Source organism: Pipistrellus hanaki, assembly GCF_964339955.1.
Source record: "Pipistrellus hanaki genome assembly, chromosome: 9".
Lineage (NCBI taxonomy): Eukaryota > Metazoa > Chordata > Mammalia > Chiroptera > Vespertilionidae > Pipistrellus > Pipistrellus hanaki.
Window position 1 is genome coordinate 32,990,034 of NC_140511.1, and position 14,354 is coordinate 33,004,387.

The window sequence follows — 14,354 nt, forward strand, 5'->3', positions numbered from 1 at the left end:
AATATCTAGGGTAGAAAACAATTTGGGGTTTCAATGGAAAACTATGCATTATCTATAGTACACTCTTCCAATGGTATCAGATTATAGTCCTCCTAGTTGCCTTTGACCAACCTTACATTTCTTTTTCAAGTTATGGATAACTAATTAGTTATCTATAGTAGTGCAAATTCTGTCTCTAAAGGTAGAGGTTCAAAATGTCTTCCCTTACACTCTGAAAAAAAAGTGTTTGACCCCATTTGCAATTTCACCTCAACATTCCTTTAGTCCTTATTAATTTGTACTGTTTGACTTGCCCAGTTCCCTCACATGAGTAAAATAAAAATTTTAACATGTATTCACTTACCTTTTTCTAAAAATTATCTTTTAACCCTAGAGAAGTAAAATAATAAAACTATTTCATATATTATTCACCAGTTTCTTTACATTCTAATCCAGAAGCCAACTGGGGTTAGGGGAGGCAGGAGTGGGTAAAGGGCGAATAAATAAATTGTGATGGAAAGAGACTTGACTTGGGGTGCGCACAATATACAGACAACGCATTATAGAACTATACCCTCGAAGCCAACGTCACTCCAATAAATTAAATTAAACAACAAGGAGCCATACAAAATATTGTTAATTATAGGGCACAGCCCTGACCAATTTGGCTCAGTGGATAGGCAGGGGTCTTCAAACTACGGCCCGCGGGCCACATGCAGCCCCCAGGGGAGTCTGATCCTGCCCGCCAGGTTTTTTGGGCAGTGAGCGCAGCCAAGGTGTTACAGTAGGAATTAGTAGTTCATATAGTCCGGCCCTCCAGCTCTCTGAGGGACCGTGATCTGGCCTCCACTTTAAAAAGTTTGAGGACCCCTGGGATAGAGCATCCGTCTGGGAACTGAAGGATCCCAGGTTCAATTATAGTTAAGGGCATGCACCTTGGTTGCAGGCAGCAGCTGATCAATGTTTATCAGGCGTGTTCCTAACTCTCTAACCCTCTCCCTTCCTCTCTGTAAAATCAATAAAAATATATTTGAAAATAATAATAAGGGCACAGTGCATCCTTTTCTTCCCCCTACCCCTCACCCCAGCTTTTTAGTTTAGTACTAGAGGCCCGATGCACAACATTCATGCCCTGGGGAGGAGGGATGTTCCTCAGCCTGGCCTGTGCCCTTTAGCAGGCTGGGAGCTGGGGGTGGGGTGGGGGGGAGGGATGTCTGACTGACATTCTTAGCGCTGCTGCAGAGGTGAGAGGCTCCGGCGAGAGCCGCTGCGCTCGCCAGCCATCAGTCCAGCTTGTGGCTGAGCAGCACACCCCCTGTGGGAGCGCACTGACCACCACCAGGGAGCAGCTCCTCATTGAGAATCTGCCCCCTGGTGTTCAGTGTGCATCATAGAGACCAGCTGTTCTGCCATTTAGCTGATTTGCATATTAAGCTTTTATTATATAGGACCAGTGGCCCGGTGCATGAAATTCGTGCATGGGGGGTGTGGGTGTCCCTCAGCCCAGCCTGCACTCTCTCCAATCTGGGACCCCTTGGGGAATGTCTGACAACCTGCAGTCGGACATCCCTCTTGCAATCTGGGACCGCTGGCTCCTAACCATTCACCTGCCTGCTTGCCTGATCATCCCTAACTACTCTGCCTGCTGGCCTGCTTGCCTGCACATACCACCTGCCGCCTGGTCGCCCCCAACTGCACCCCCCATTGACCTGGTTGTCCCACACAGCCTGCTATTCAGTCGTTTGGTTGTCCCTCATTAACCCCCTTGCTGGCCTTGTCGCCCTACACAGCCTGCTGTTTGGTTGTTACTGTGATGGCATCCTGGACAGTTTGCATATTCCTCTATTATTAGTATAGGTACCAAAACCAGTAACACATTTCTTCCCTTAACATCTTTTAAAAAATATTTGTTTGGTTTTTTTTTAGAGAGGAAGAAAGAGAAACATCGATGTGAGAGCACAACATTAATCAGTTGCCTCCTGAATACCCTCTACCGTGTCACCCCAATAAATTCAATTTAAAAAAAAGGAAATGAGAAATTACAGCAAAGGTAGACATTATGCTAAGTGAAATAAGTCGGCAGGAAAAAGCTATGAACCATATGATTTCACTTATATGTGGGATATAAAACTGAAAGTCGTGGACACAAACAGCAGTGTGGTGGTTGACAGAGGGAAGGTGTGGAGGTGTGGAGGGGGTGAACGGGACCTAATATATGGTGACAGAAGATGATTTGGCTTTGGATGATGGCACACAGTACAACATACAGACCTTGAAGTAACAGAAATCCACACATGAAACCTACATGATCCTGTTAACCAATGTCACTCTAATAAATTAAAAGAATGCTAACAGTATTTGTGACAAATGTTAGTGTTTTGATTATATTTATTTGTAAATGAAAATAAAATATTTTCTTAAATATCCGAAATATTTATCACATAAGTTTATAATTATGTGTTTAATCTTTTCACTGTATCTTACACATTTAAAAATGTTATTCTACCAGGAGGTCACGGGTTGGATTCTAGTCCGGGCACATGCCCAGGCTCATCTCCACGGACAGGACAGGAGCACCAACTTCTTTTAAGAGATTTTTTAAAATATATATATTTTATTGATTTTTATTTTATTTATTTATTTATTTATTTTTACAGAGAGGAAGAGAGAGGGATAGAGTTAGAAACATCGATGAGAGAGATTCATCGATCAGCTGCCTCTTGCATACCCCTACTGGGGGATGTGCCCGCAACCAAGGTACATGCCTTTGACCAGAGTCAAACCCGGGACCTTTCAGACCACAGGCCAACGCTCTATCCATTGAGCCCAAACCGGTTTCGGCTTCTTTTAAGAGATCGTAACCTCTTACGACCTACTCTTCCCTTCCAGCTGTCCGTGAGGGTCTGGGAGTGACACGGTCCCTAATTCCTTTACGAGAGTCCCTAACACGCTGGGTTCTTCTCCCCGCAACTTCCCCAGAGCAATCTCTAACTTGCCTTTTAAACAACCGGAATCTCAGCTCCTGCACTCGTGCCCCTAAGTGACTCCAAGGCCCCAGCACACCGCGTCCCCGCAAAAAAGAACCCGGGCCGCCCCCCGCCCCCCGCGCTCTCCCAGACCACGTTCCGCCGAGTTTCTGCTCGCCCTCGGCACCCCATCCAAACCCCGGCGACGAGTTCGATTCTCTCTCCCACGCCCGCGTTTTCCCGAGCAGAGAGAGAGTGACACCTCGCCCTTCCCCCTTCTCTACCCCCGTCCCCGCCCCCAACACAGCCGCCCGGCCGCCCCCGCTCCCAGTTTAAAAAGACTTTTTGAAAACTTTCCCCAGAGTCCCGCCCGAGCGACTCAGGGCCCCCCACCCCCCGACTCACATTCTCGTCTCCAGAGAGGTCCGGGTTGCTGTTCTCATCGCTGCTCAGCTTCTGCTTCTTGGCCGCAGGCATGTCTGTTCCCGCCGGGGCTGTCGACACTTCCCTCTCGGACATATTCCTCCGCCTCCCTCCAGGCTCCTGCCGCCGAGGGCGGGGCCTCCGCCACACCGCCGTCAAGCACGCCCGGCCGGAGCCTGCCGCAAAGCTGCCCCCGCCGCCGCCGCCGCCGCCGCCGCTGCTGCCCCCACTGTCGCAAACCGCGCCCAGCCGCCGAGGCGGGCGTGCGTGCGACCCCGCCACACTGCTGAAAAAGGGGCGCGCGCGCGCCCTCCCGCGCGGCTTCCCGGCTCCTGCCCTTTCCCCGCTCCCGTCTGAGCCCTTTTCCCGCCGCCCTCCGGGCGATCTGCACGGAGAGGTGGTGCTCGTTTGGCTTTCGAGGGCCAGTATTTTTTTCGTCCTTCCCCCCCTTCCCTACCACCGCCTGGAGAAAGGAGAGGCGGAACTCAAAAAGGGATGCTCCCGAGCCCCCTTCCTCCTTCCAAAGACGTTTCAGCCGCCGCAATTGGCCCAATTCTTCGGTCTCCGACCCGCTGCAAGGACTCGAAAGTCTGGGGAATGGACTAGACCACCCGTGTCCCAGGGGGACGGGGAAGATACGAGAAGTAGCCTCTCGCGTTAGCGGTGTAGACCAAAATGTTCTTAATTTCGAACTCGGAAAAATAAGGCTCCGCAAGTGATTCACGATAGTGTTCACAGTTAAATTTTTGGTTAAGGATAGGGATTTTAAAACCGCAGACTGCTTTCCACTTGCCTCCCCCCATCTAGCCAATGGAAGTTACCGGCTAAGCAGGACGCATGCGTCTGGGCGTATTCTCGCGCTGGGACGTCCGGGCCCGCCTCTCCCAAGCCCCACCTCTTCCAAGTCTTGTTTGCTGAACCAGGTAGTCCTCATCGGGTTCCCGTACCTCGGAGTGGGTATCAAAGCGCTACCAAATCATAGTTTTTGGATGCGTGCTAAATTCTTGATTAATATTTACTGTACTGAATGGTTATCCTCACCCAATTGGTACCAATATCGGATCAGAGTTAAGTAGGGATAAAAATTGTAACGATTGTTAGACCCCCAGTTAGAGTTACGAGTCCAGTGTGTTCTTTCTTTTAAAGAACCATCCAGGCCCTGAACGATGCCAAGGCCCCAAAGCCAATGGTTATCTCCCAACTGTGTGTGAGACAGACTTCAAGGACGGACAGTCATTTTTGGCACACCAGATCACAAATTGTAGGGGAAGGCAGCAAAACTGTTATACATCACCAAAATGTTTATCCCTGTAAATGTTAGTATATCTAGGTGCTTGACAGATGCCAAATACATTGGTGAGGCTGGTGATTTTGTTATATGGATCATTAAGACACAACAACGAAAGAGCAGCAAGAAAAGGAAAGTGATCACACACACACACACACACCCTCTTTGTAATACTTGGTTATCTCCTTGGTTTTGGGAGCCTCATTGTCTTCATATGTAAAGTGAGATAGGAAGTGTGAAAGAAAAGAGCCACATGTTAACCTGACAAGCTGAGGGGAGGCCTGCATCACGGTCTTGCAAACTCAAGAGACCTAAAATAACCACAATAAATGGTTTGAAAATTAAATATCTAACTACAAACAGGTTATAGTGAGTAGTCATTTTCTAGACCGATATTTCACCTTAGATCTTTACTGAGCCAATTTGCCTTCCCTAGCCTCTAAGATAACATATCTGTGAGATGTCTGGGTAACTTGTAACTTCCTTTTTACCCTGGACCCCTCGGGGCACAACATATGGCCTCAAGACATTCCCTCATTGTTACTGTTATCAAGTTAATTGTCAGCTGTTAATTATAAAGTATCCTGTATCCATCTCTGTAAAAGAAGCTCACCTTTGCTCTGTCCCACCTCCCTAATCTGTCACCAATGAATTTCATGTAACTCACCTACATCCCTTTCCTTTGATTGCAATATATAAATATAGAAATGTAACCCGCCTTTCTTCGGAGCGTTAACTCTATCTGTTGAGGTTCTGCTTCCCAGCCTATGTCGACAGTTTGGCTCAAATAAACTCACAAAAATTCTTTACAGGTTTCAATGTTTTTTTTTTCGTTAACAGAAAGGACCTAAAGTTTCTTGAGCATCTACTTGACATATATATTTCACCTGACAAAGATCAACTTAGACCTTCTTTACTGAGCCAATACCAGTCAGGGCTCTTTTTTTCCTTCTTTTTTTAAAAAAATAGATTTTTAGAGAGAGAGAGTGAGTGAAACATCTATTACTGTTTTCCACTTATTTATGCATTAATTGGTTTCTTCTTGTATATACCCTGGCTGGTGATTGAACCCACAGCCTCTGCGTATTGGGACAGTGCTCTAACCAATCTAACCAACTGAGCTACTCAGCCAGGTTTTTTTCTTTTTCCTTTTTCTTATTTTATTGTATTTTTCTTGCTTCTTTGTTTTTTTCCCTCTTTATTTTTGTTGTTGTTTTTCTTTTTTTATATACACTACTTTTTATTTATTTTTCTTTTCTTTACACTTTTTTAAACAGTAAATTCTTTTTCTAAAAAAAAATATGTTTTTTTGATTTTAGAGAGGAAGAGAGATATAAAAACATCAATGAGAGAGAACATCAATCAGCTGCCTCTTGCACCCCCTTACTAGGGTCCGAGCCTGCAACTTGGGCATGTGCCCTGACTGGGAATAGAACTGGCATCCTCCTGGTACATGGGATAATGCTCATCAAACGGAGCCACACTAGTCAGGCTTTCATACTCTCGTGAAGGACAAAATACTGCCTCACTTGGGACAGTGCATAACTGGAGAAACTGGGAACATCTAAATAAAGTTCCAAGAAAATCTGGGAACATCTAAATAAATCCCAAGAAAAATGGTGGCAGCCACGGAGCTGGAGAGAACAGGCTATGGAAGTTTTCCCCTGGCAATGGAAGAAGCCAAGCTTTCCACCTGCCCTGGACTGCCTCGGCCACCATTCAAGGATACAAAGTTTCAATTATAGAAGGTAAACAAATCCAAACAGAAATGGTTGCAGCCATGGAGTAACCAGGAGGCTTGTCTCCTCTCCAAGCTACAAAGTTTCAATTGTAGAAGATAAATATATCCCAGACACCATGGCCTCTGCTTGGGTCACCAGGGGAAATGGCCCGGCTGCAAACCACCAAAGGCCCCTTGTGCAGGCCACCCCACACCCCAAAGGAACCCCCACCCTGATTTGGGACACCCTCCAGAGCAAACCAGCTGGCCCCCACCCATGTAACAGGCCTCTGTCCTATCTTATAAAAGAGTAATATGCAGATTGACCATCACTCCAGCACACAAGATGGCTGCCCCCAGGTGGAAAAGATCCTGCCCCCATGTGGACACAAGATGGCCACCACAAGATGGCCAGCAGGGGAGGGCAGTTGGGAGGCACCAGGCCTGTAAGGGAGGGCATTGAGAGGGACCAAGTCTGCAAGGGAGGGATGTTAGAGGCGATCAACCCTGCAGGGGAGGGCAGTTAGGGGTGGCCAGGCCAATAGAGGAGGGAAGTTGGGGGCAAACAGGCTGGCAGGGGAGCAGTTAGACATCAATAAGACTGGCATGGGAGTGGTTAGGAGGTGATCAGGCTGGCAGGCAGAAGCAGTTAAAGGCAATCAGGAAGGCAGGCAGGCAAGCAGTTGGGAGCTAGCAGTCCTGGATTGTGAGAGGAATGTCTGACTGCCTGCCTGTTTAGACTTGATCCTGATGGGATTGGGCAGTTTAACATCCCTCAAGGGGTCCCAGATTGGAGAGGGTGCAGGTTGGGTTGAGGGACACCACCCCTCCACCCTGTGCACGAATTTCATGCACCAGGTCTCTAGTTAAAAAATAAAAATTGAGCCCTCGCCAGTTTGGCTCAGTAGATAGAGCCTTTGCCTGTGGACCAGTTCTGGGTTCAGTTCTAGTCAAGGGCATATGCCCCAGTTGTGGGCTGGATCTCCAGTCAGGAGCATGCAGGAGGTAGCCAATCAATAATTCTTTCTCATCATTGATGTTTCTAACTCTCTCTCCCTTGCCCTTCCTCTCTGAAGTCAATAAGAATATATTAAAAATAATAAAATTGATCTCTTATTAGACTGATGAGAACTCTTGTCAGAAATACCGCTTAGCCTTCAAATAAGTGGCTGTTCTATCTTGGAAATTTTTCAAAGATCATCTTACACAGGAAAGAAAATTCACAACTCCCTTGGTATTGTCTTCTGGTATCTTGTAAGCTTCATATCAGGAAACGAGTTTCAAAAGCTAAATTAAATCCTTCCCGTTTCAATTGAAGTTGATTTCTTATTCATTCAACATTTTTTTTGTCTTTTCAGCTTCATAAATAGCAGCTGTTCATCATCACTCATTCAGTGTGTAATCATATACTTGCAGATCTAGTTTCCTATGAACAGAGCATCATATGGCTTCTTTGAATATTTTTAAATCAACCAGGAGCAATGTACTGAATGCCATTTATGTGCAAAGCAGTATGGTAATTGTGGTTCAGGGAGGAAATAAATAGGGAAAATTAGACACTGTGCCTTCTTTCAAAAAGCCTATTATTCTCCCAAAATTAAAAAATTTCTCATGGATTTAATAAATGTTTCCTGAATACACACTATGTGGCAGGCACTGTTCTGGGAGCTGGGAATCCTTGATATTAAGCAAAACCAGGCAGCTTCTTACTGTCATAGAGCTTACTGTCTGGTGGGGAAAACAATCAGTTAAATAAAGCTAAAATTACAATTGTAGTAAATACTCTGAAGGGAAAGCACGTGGTCAGTGCTGCTGCTGCCACCATTGTATCTTTGTGCTATTTTTAAAAAGGTGTCCCCAGAGACAGAACCAATCCAGAGTAGCAGAGCTTGGCAAGCAGACTGTGTCTTTGATGAATTAGAAAATGGCAGCCCAGTTGGTGTGGCTCAGTGATTGAGCATCAAACCTATGAACCAGGAGGTCACAGATCCATTCCTGGTAAGGGCACATTCCCCAGGTTTCGAGCTTGATTCCCAATAGTGAGTGTGCAGGAGGCAGCCAGTCAAAGATTTTTCTCTCATTGATGTTTCTCTCTCTTTCTGCCTCTTCCTTCCTCTCTCTGAAAATCAATAAAACATTTAAAAAAAAGAAAAAGGCAGCCCAACCCTGGCTGGTGTGTCTAAGTGGTTAGAGTGTCGCGTGCACTGAAAGGTTACAGATTCAATTTGGGTAGCAGAGTCCATCCTGGCCTTGGTCATAGAGCTTGCTGTCTAGTGGGAGAAACAAATAATCACATGAATAAATGTACTGGTTGGGCGCACGTGGAAGGTAACCAATCCATGTATCTCTCTCTCCTCAATGTTTCTCTCTGTCTCTCTCTCTCTCTCTCTCTCACACACACACACACACACACACATTCTCTCTCCAACCTTACTTCCCTTGGATTCTCATAAATAAATAAATAAATAAATAAATAAATAAATAAATAGGAAAAGTATCCTCAGGTGAGAATTAAAAGAAGGAAGGAAGGAAGAAGGGAAGACAGCTCTTCTTCCAGGTTGACACAGTCCTGCTCCATGTGAGCCCCTCATTGGGGCATTAATTGCCAGGGTTCTTTCCCCCAGCCTTACAAAGGGTTCAGCATTCTGGAGAAAGGGCTGAGCGTAGATGATTAAGAAGGAGTCCGGGGACGAAAGATCTTTTTGGTAGGCATTGGGGGTCAGAGGAGCTTCCAGCTGAAGGAGCTAGAAGACTCCACCCTTGACCAAGGAACCATGCTTTTATTAAACACAATTTGTCCCAAGGCAAGGTGGAAATACACACTTCAAAGGGTATGGTATCAAAGGGTTTACAGAAACTATCAGTTTGGGGAATAACCTATTGGCCAACAGAAGACAATAAAATGCCCTGAGCTGTCTGGCAGTTAACAATCATCCTATTCAGGTTTGGGAGAGATGCTTTGAACCTTTTCCAATAGGTAAACTACATGTGGCTCAATCCTGTTGAGCTCCCCAAGTTTCACCAACCTTTTGGTAAAACTCTTGTAATTATTACATGCTGGAATTGGCTCTCGGCACATGTGTGAGACTTTGTGAGTGAAGCACAAACTGAATTTCAGCCTTATCACCTCAGCTGGAATGCTTGTTTAGATGAACAACCTGCACAAGCATTCACAGCAGCCCTACAAAGGGTTCCATGGACACAGACAATAAAGTAAGATTTGGGTTGGTTTTCCTTAGGGACAAGCAGAAGAATTAGAACTGAAAGAAGAATGGGAATTAACCAGGGGGAGGGAAAGAAAGAGGAACATTTTAGGGAGCAGTAACTGCATGAGCAAAGGTCCTGGGGCAGGATAGAAATATGTATCATAGGGAAACTAAAAGCTTAGTGCTGGTGAAGGTATAAAAAGTGATAGTGGTTTGGTAATAGAAAATAGAAAAGCAGGTAGGGGAGAGCTTGGTAACAGAATATTAAAAAAGTAGGTAGGGGTCATATCATGTAAGATCTTGAAGATAATTTTAAGATTTCTATGTGCCCTGGCCAGTGTGGGTCAGTTGGTTGCAGCATTGTCCGGTGCTCCAAAGTGTTAACGAAAGAAATCATTAAAGCCTGTAAAGAATTTTAGTGAGTTTATTTGAGCCAAACTGTCGACATATGCCAGGAAGCAGAACCTCAATGGATGGAGATAATGCTCTGAAGAATGGCGGGGTTACATTTCTATTTATAAATTGCAATCAAAGGAGGGACACAGGAGGGTTACATGAAATTCATTGGTGACGGATTAAGGAGGTGGGATAAAGCAAAGTGGTGGGAAACCCCTAGGATTGGGTAAAAAGTAGAATGATGGACTGGTACTTAGGTGAGAGCAGGAACAATTAACATGATAAAGAAGGAATTTGAGGCATCTGTCTTGGCACCAACCTTCCAGGTGCCCACCACATTTGGTTGTGCCCCAGGGGCTCCAGAAAAAGGGAAGTTACAAATTAACCAGACATCTCACAGATATGTTATCTTAGAGGGAAAAAGGCAAATGGGCTCAGTAAAGAAGATCTATTTGATCTTTGTTAGGGAAAATATCGGCCTAGGACATAACTACCCACTATAACCTGTTTGTAGTTTAAATATTTAATTTTCAAACCATCTTTTGTGGTTACTTTAGGTCTCTGAGTTTGCAAGACTGCCAAGCAGGCCTCCCCTGAGCTTGTCAGGTTAGCATGTGGCTCCTTTCGTTCACAAAAGGGTAGTGGTTTCAATTCCTAGTTAGGGCACATACCCTGGTTTTGGGTTCCATACCCAGTTTGGGCGCATACAAGAGGCAACTGATCATTGTTTTCTCTCTCTTTGTTGTTCCCTTCCTCTTTCTCTAAAACCAATTTAAGAAAAAAGAAAAGAATTAAATAAAGGAAAAGGAGCCGAAACCGGTTTGGCTCAGTGGATAGAGCATTGGCCTGCGGACTGAAAGGTCCGGGATTCGATTCCGGTCAAGGGCATGTACATTGGTTGCAGGCACATCCCTGGTAGCGGGTGTGCAGGAGGCAGCTGGTTGATGATTCTCTCTCATCGATGTTTCTGGCTATCTATCCCTCTCCCTTCCTCTCTGTGAAAAATCAATAAAATATATTAAAAAAAAAAAAAAAGAAGAAGAAGAAGAAGAAAAGAAAAAGGAAAGGCTTGCTATGTAAAAATATACCTGAAAAAACATAAGTAGCAAGAATTAGAATGGCATTAATATAGTATTTTATTTTAATTCTTTTTGTTTGTATTTCACTTATATAAAATGCACAGGTCTTAAGTATCCAGTTTAATATGTTTGACTTAATCTTACCCCCATGTAATCTATATTCCATCAAAATTTAGATAAAACTTTCCAACACTTAAGGAAGTTCCCTTATGCTTTTTTCCATTTAAATATCTCCTACCCCCAGGCAACCACTATTCAGGTTTTGAATAATTCATTCTGTGCTCTTTTGTTTCTGGCTTCTTTTGCTCAGCATAATATTTTTGAGATTTAGAAAATGTTATTCACTTTTAAAGAAAAGTACTGTCTAGATTAGTGGTTCTCAAAGTCTAACAGGCATAAGAATCATCTGAATAGCTCATTAAATCCGTTTGCTCAGGCCCATACCCAGGCATACTAAGTTGCCTGTGCATTTCTAACAAACTCAAGGTGATGCCCTTGCTGCTGATTTAAGGACCACCCTTTGAGAACCACTGGTCTAGCTGACAAAATCAGAAATGTCTTATAAATGTATTCATTCAAATGAACATTTTAAAAAGATTTTTAATTGTTTTTTAGAGAGAGAGGAAGGGAGAGGCAGAGAGAGATAGAAACATTGATGAGAGAGAAACATTGATGGGCTGCCTCCTGCACGCCCCCCTACCAGGTTTGATCCTGCAACCCAGGCATGTGCCCTGAGCAGGGACCAAACTGTGTCCCGGTTCACAGGTTTGACACTCAACTGCTGAGCCACACCAGCAGGACAGAAACATTGATTTGTTGTTCCACTTATTTATACACTAGAACCCCAGTGCATGAATTTGTGCAGTAGTGGGGTCCTTTGGCTGGGCTGGTGGATCAGGCTGAAACCAGCTCTTTGACACCTCCTGGAGGATCCTGGATTGTAAAAGGGTGCAGGCCAGGCCAAGGGACTCCACCGGTGCACTATCAGGGCCAGGGAGGGATGCAGGAGGTTGGCCATTTAGGGAGGGACCATGGGAGGGCTCCCTGGTGTGTCTGGCCCATCTCACTCAGCTGGACCCTAGTAGCAAGCTCACCTACATGTCAGAGCTTCTTCCCCTGGTAGTCAGTGCACATCATAGCAATTGGTTAACCAGTTGACTGTATGACCCCTGGTGGTCAGTGCACGTTATAGTGAGCAGTTGAGCGGCCTTAGCATATTATGCTTTGATTGGTTGAATGGCCCACCAGATGACTGAACACTTAGCATGTTAGGCTTTTATTATATAGGATTCATTGGTTGCTTCTTGTATGTCCTGACTGGGGATCTGACCTGAATCCTGGCATGTCTGTATTCTAACCAATTGAATTACCCAGCCAAGGCAAGTATATTGTTGTTTGAAGGCAAAGTTTTATCTGATGCATGGTTCATATTATGTTTTTAATTCTCTGAAAAATAGTCTATAATTATTGCCAGGTTAAGTAACTATTATTATCTGAGAGTCTGCAATATTATTAGTAAATGCACAATTCTGAAATAAAACTTTACCTATCAAAGCCAGAGAAACAGAAGTTTTTTTTAAAAAAAAAAAAACATTTGTAGTCCTAACTGGTTTGGCTCAGTGGATAGAGCGTTGGCCTACGGATTTAAGAGTCCCAGGTTTGATTTTGGCAAGGGCATGTACCTTGGTTGCAGGCATATACTCAGTGGGAAGTATTCAGGAGGCAGCTGATTGATGTTTCTCTCTCATCAATGTTTCTAACTCTCTATCCCTCTCCCTTCCTCTCTGTAAAAAAAAAAAAAAAAAAAAAAAAAAAAAAAAAATCAATAAAATATATTAAAAAAAACACATTTGTAATCTGTACATTGTCTGAAAGATTGTTATTCCGCCATAAGAAATTTATTTGATGTTTAACTTAGAACTGTGAGGTTAGTCCCTTAAGAATATAAAACTACACTTTAATTTCTTTGTCAATATTTGGTTTTCTTTTTCCCAGTGTTCATATTGGTTTGTTATTGTATGATGTCTCAGGAGTATTAGTCTGTTGGATCAGATAGTGCTATTTTTGCTGGAATAAGGCAACATCAGGGAAATTTTTGTGTTGAAAGGGTGATTACATGTTTTAAATTACATGGACTTTGCAAAACAACATGAGGCACTTAAAGGGAAACCAACCTCTAAAAAGGTTGCATTTTGATCGATCAATTGACCTTGACACTAATCCACCACCTTGTGACCTTGGTTACATATAACCAAGGCAAGAAAATAAATATATTTTATATATCTTATGCAAAAAATTACTTGCTACTTTTGGTTTCAGGCTATTGGACTGAATGGTCTGGGGTTTGATTCTGGTCAAGGGCAAAGATCTCTGTTGCAGATTTGATCCCTGGCCCCAGTTCAGGTGCATATGGGAGGCAACCAATCAGTGCATCTCTTTCACAACAATGTTTCTCTCTCTGTCTCTCCCCCTCACTTCTACTCTCTCTAAAAATCAATGGGAAAAAGATATCCTCAGGTGAAGATTAACAAAACAACAAAAAAAGAAGGAGGAGGAGGAGGATTTGAGGGGAAGAAGGGAAGAAGAATGAAGGAAGGAGAAAACAACTTCTATCTTTCTTGAAAACTATGCACATATTATTTTCAATTGTGAAGCCTAGGAAACAGTAATATTTTATCATCTCTGTGTGCCACAAGCCTTTAGCATTGTACCTGGTATATATAATATCTCTCACACTTATTGAGATATAATTTATATACAATAAACTGCATTTATTGAAAGTATAAAGTCCAATGTGTTTTTTAAAAGATATATTTTTATTCATTTCAGAGAGGAAGAGGAAGGGAGAGAGAGATAGAAATATCAGTGATGAGGGAGAATCATCGACCAACTAATTCCTGCAGGCTCCTACTAGGGTTTGAGCCTGAAACCCAGGCATGTGCCCTGACCAGGAATCGAACCATGACCTCCTGGTTCATAGGTGTACACTAAACCATTGAGCCACACTTACTGGGCATGACAATAATGAGTTTTGACAATAGTGTAACCTCTTTCACCAAGATAGAAGAACCTCCCCAAAGTTCCCTAAGTGCCCTTTTACAGTCATCTGGGGTACTCTTCACCTCCATCCCAGCTGATCACTGATTTACTTTTTGCCACTGTAGATTAGTTTGCATTTTCTAGAATCTGTATATATAAAAGCCTAAGTGACCGAACAACCTATCGACTGGTCACTATGATGCACACTGACCACAAGGGGGCAGATGCTCAACGCAGGAGCTGCTGAGTGACAGCAAC

General features: G+C 43.9%; 1 protein-coding gene across 2 annotated transcripts in view; it reads right to left on the reverse strand.

Annotated features, from left to right (window-relative positions):
- The window catches only part of EED (embryonic ectoderm development), a 31,513-nt gene extending 27,547 nt beyond the window's left edge, over window positions 1-3,966 (reverse strand). Inside the window, exon 1 of one of the 2 annotated variants that reach the window (XM_084895221.1) lies at window positions 3,351-3,966. In XM_084895221.1, the coding sequence (XP_084751347.1) occupies window positions 3,351-3,464 (114 nt within the window). In that variant the 5' untranslated portion in view covers window positions 3,465-3,966. The remainder of the gene's footprint in view (window positions 1-3,350) is intronic. The other variant, XM_084895222.1, reaches the window with a different exon arrangement.
- Between the last annotated feature and the right edge of the window lie 10,388 nt (window positions 3,967-14,354).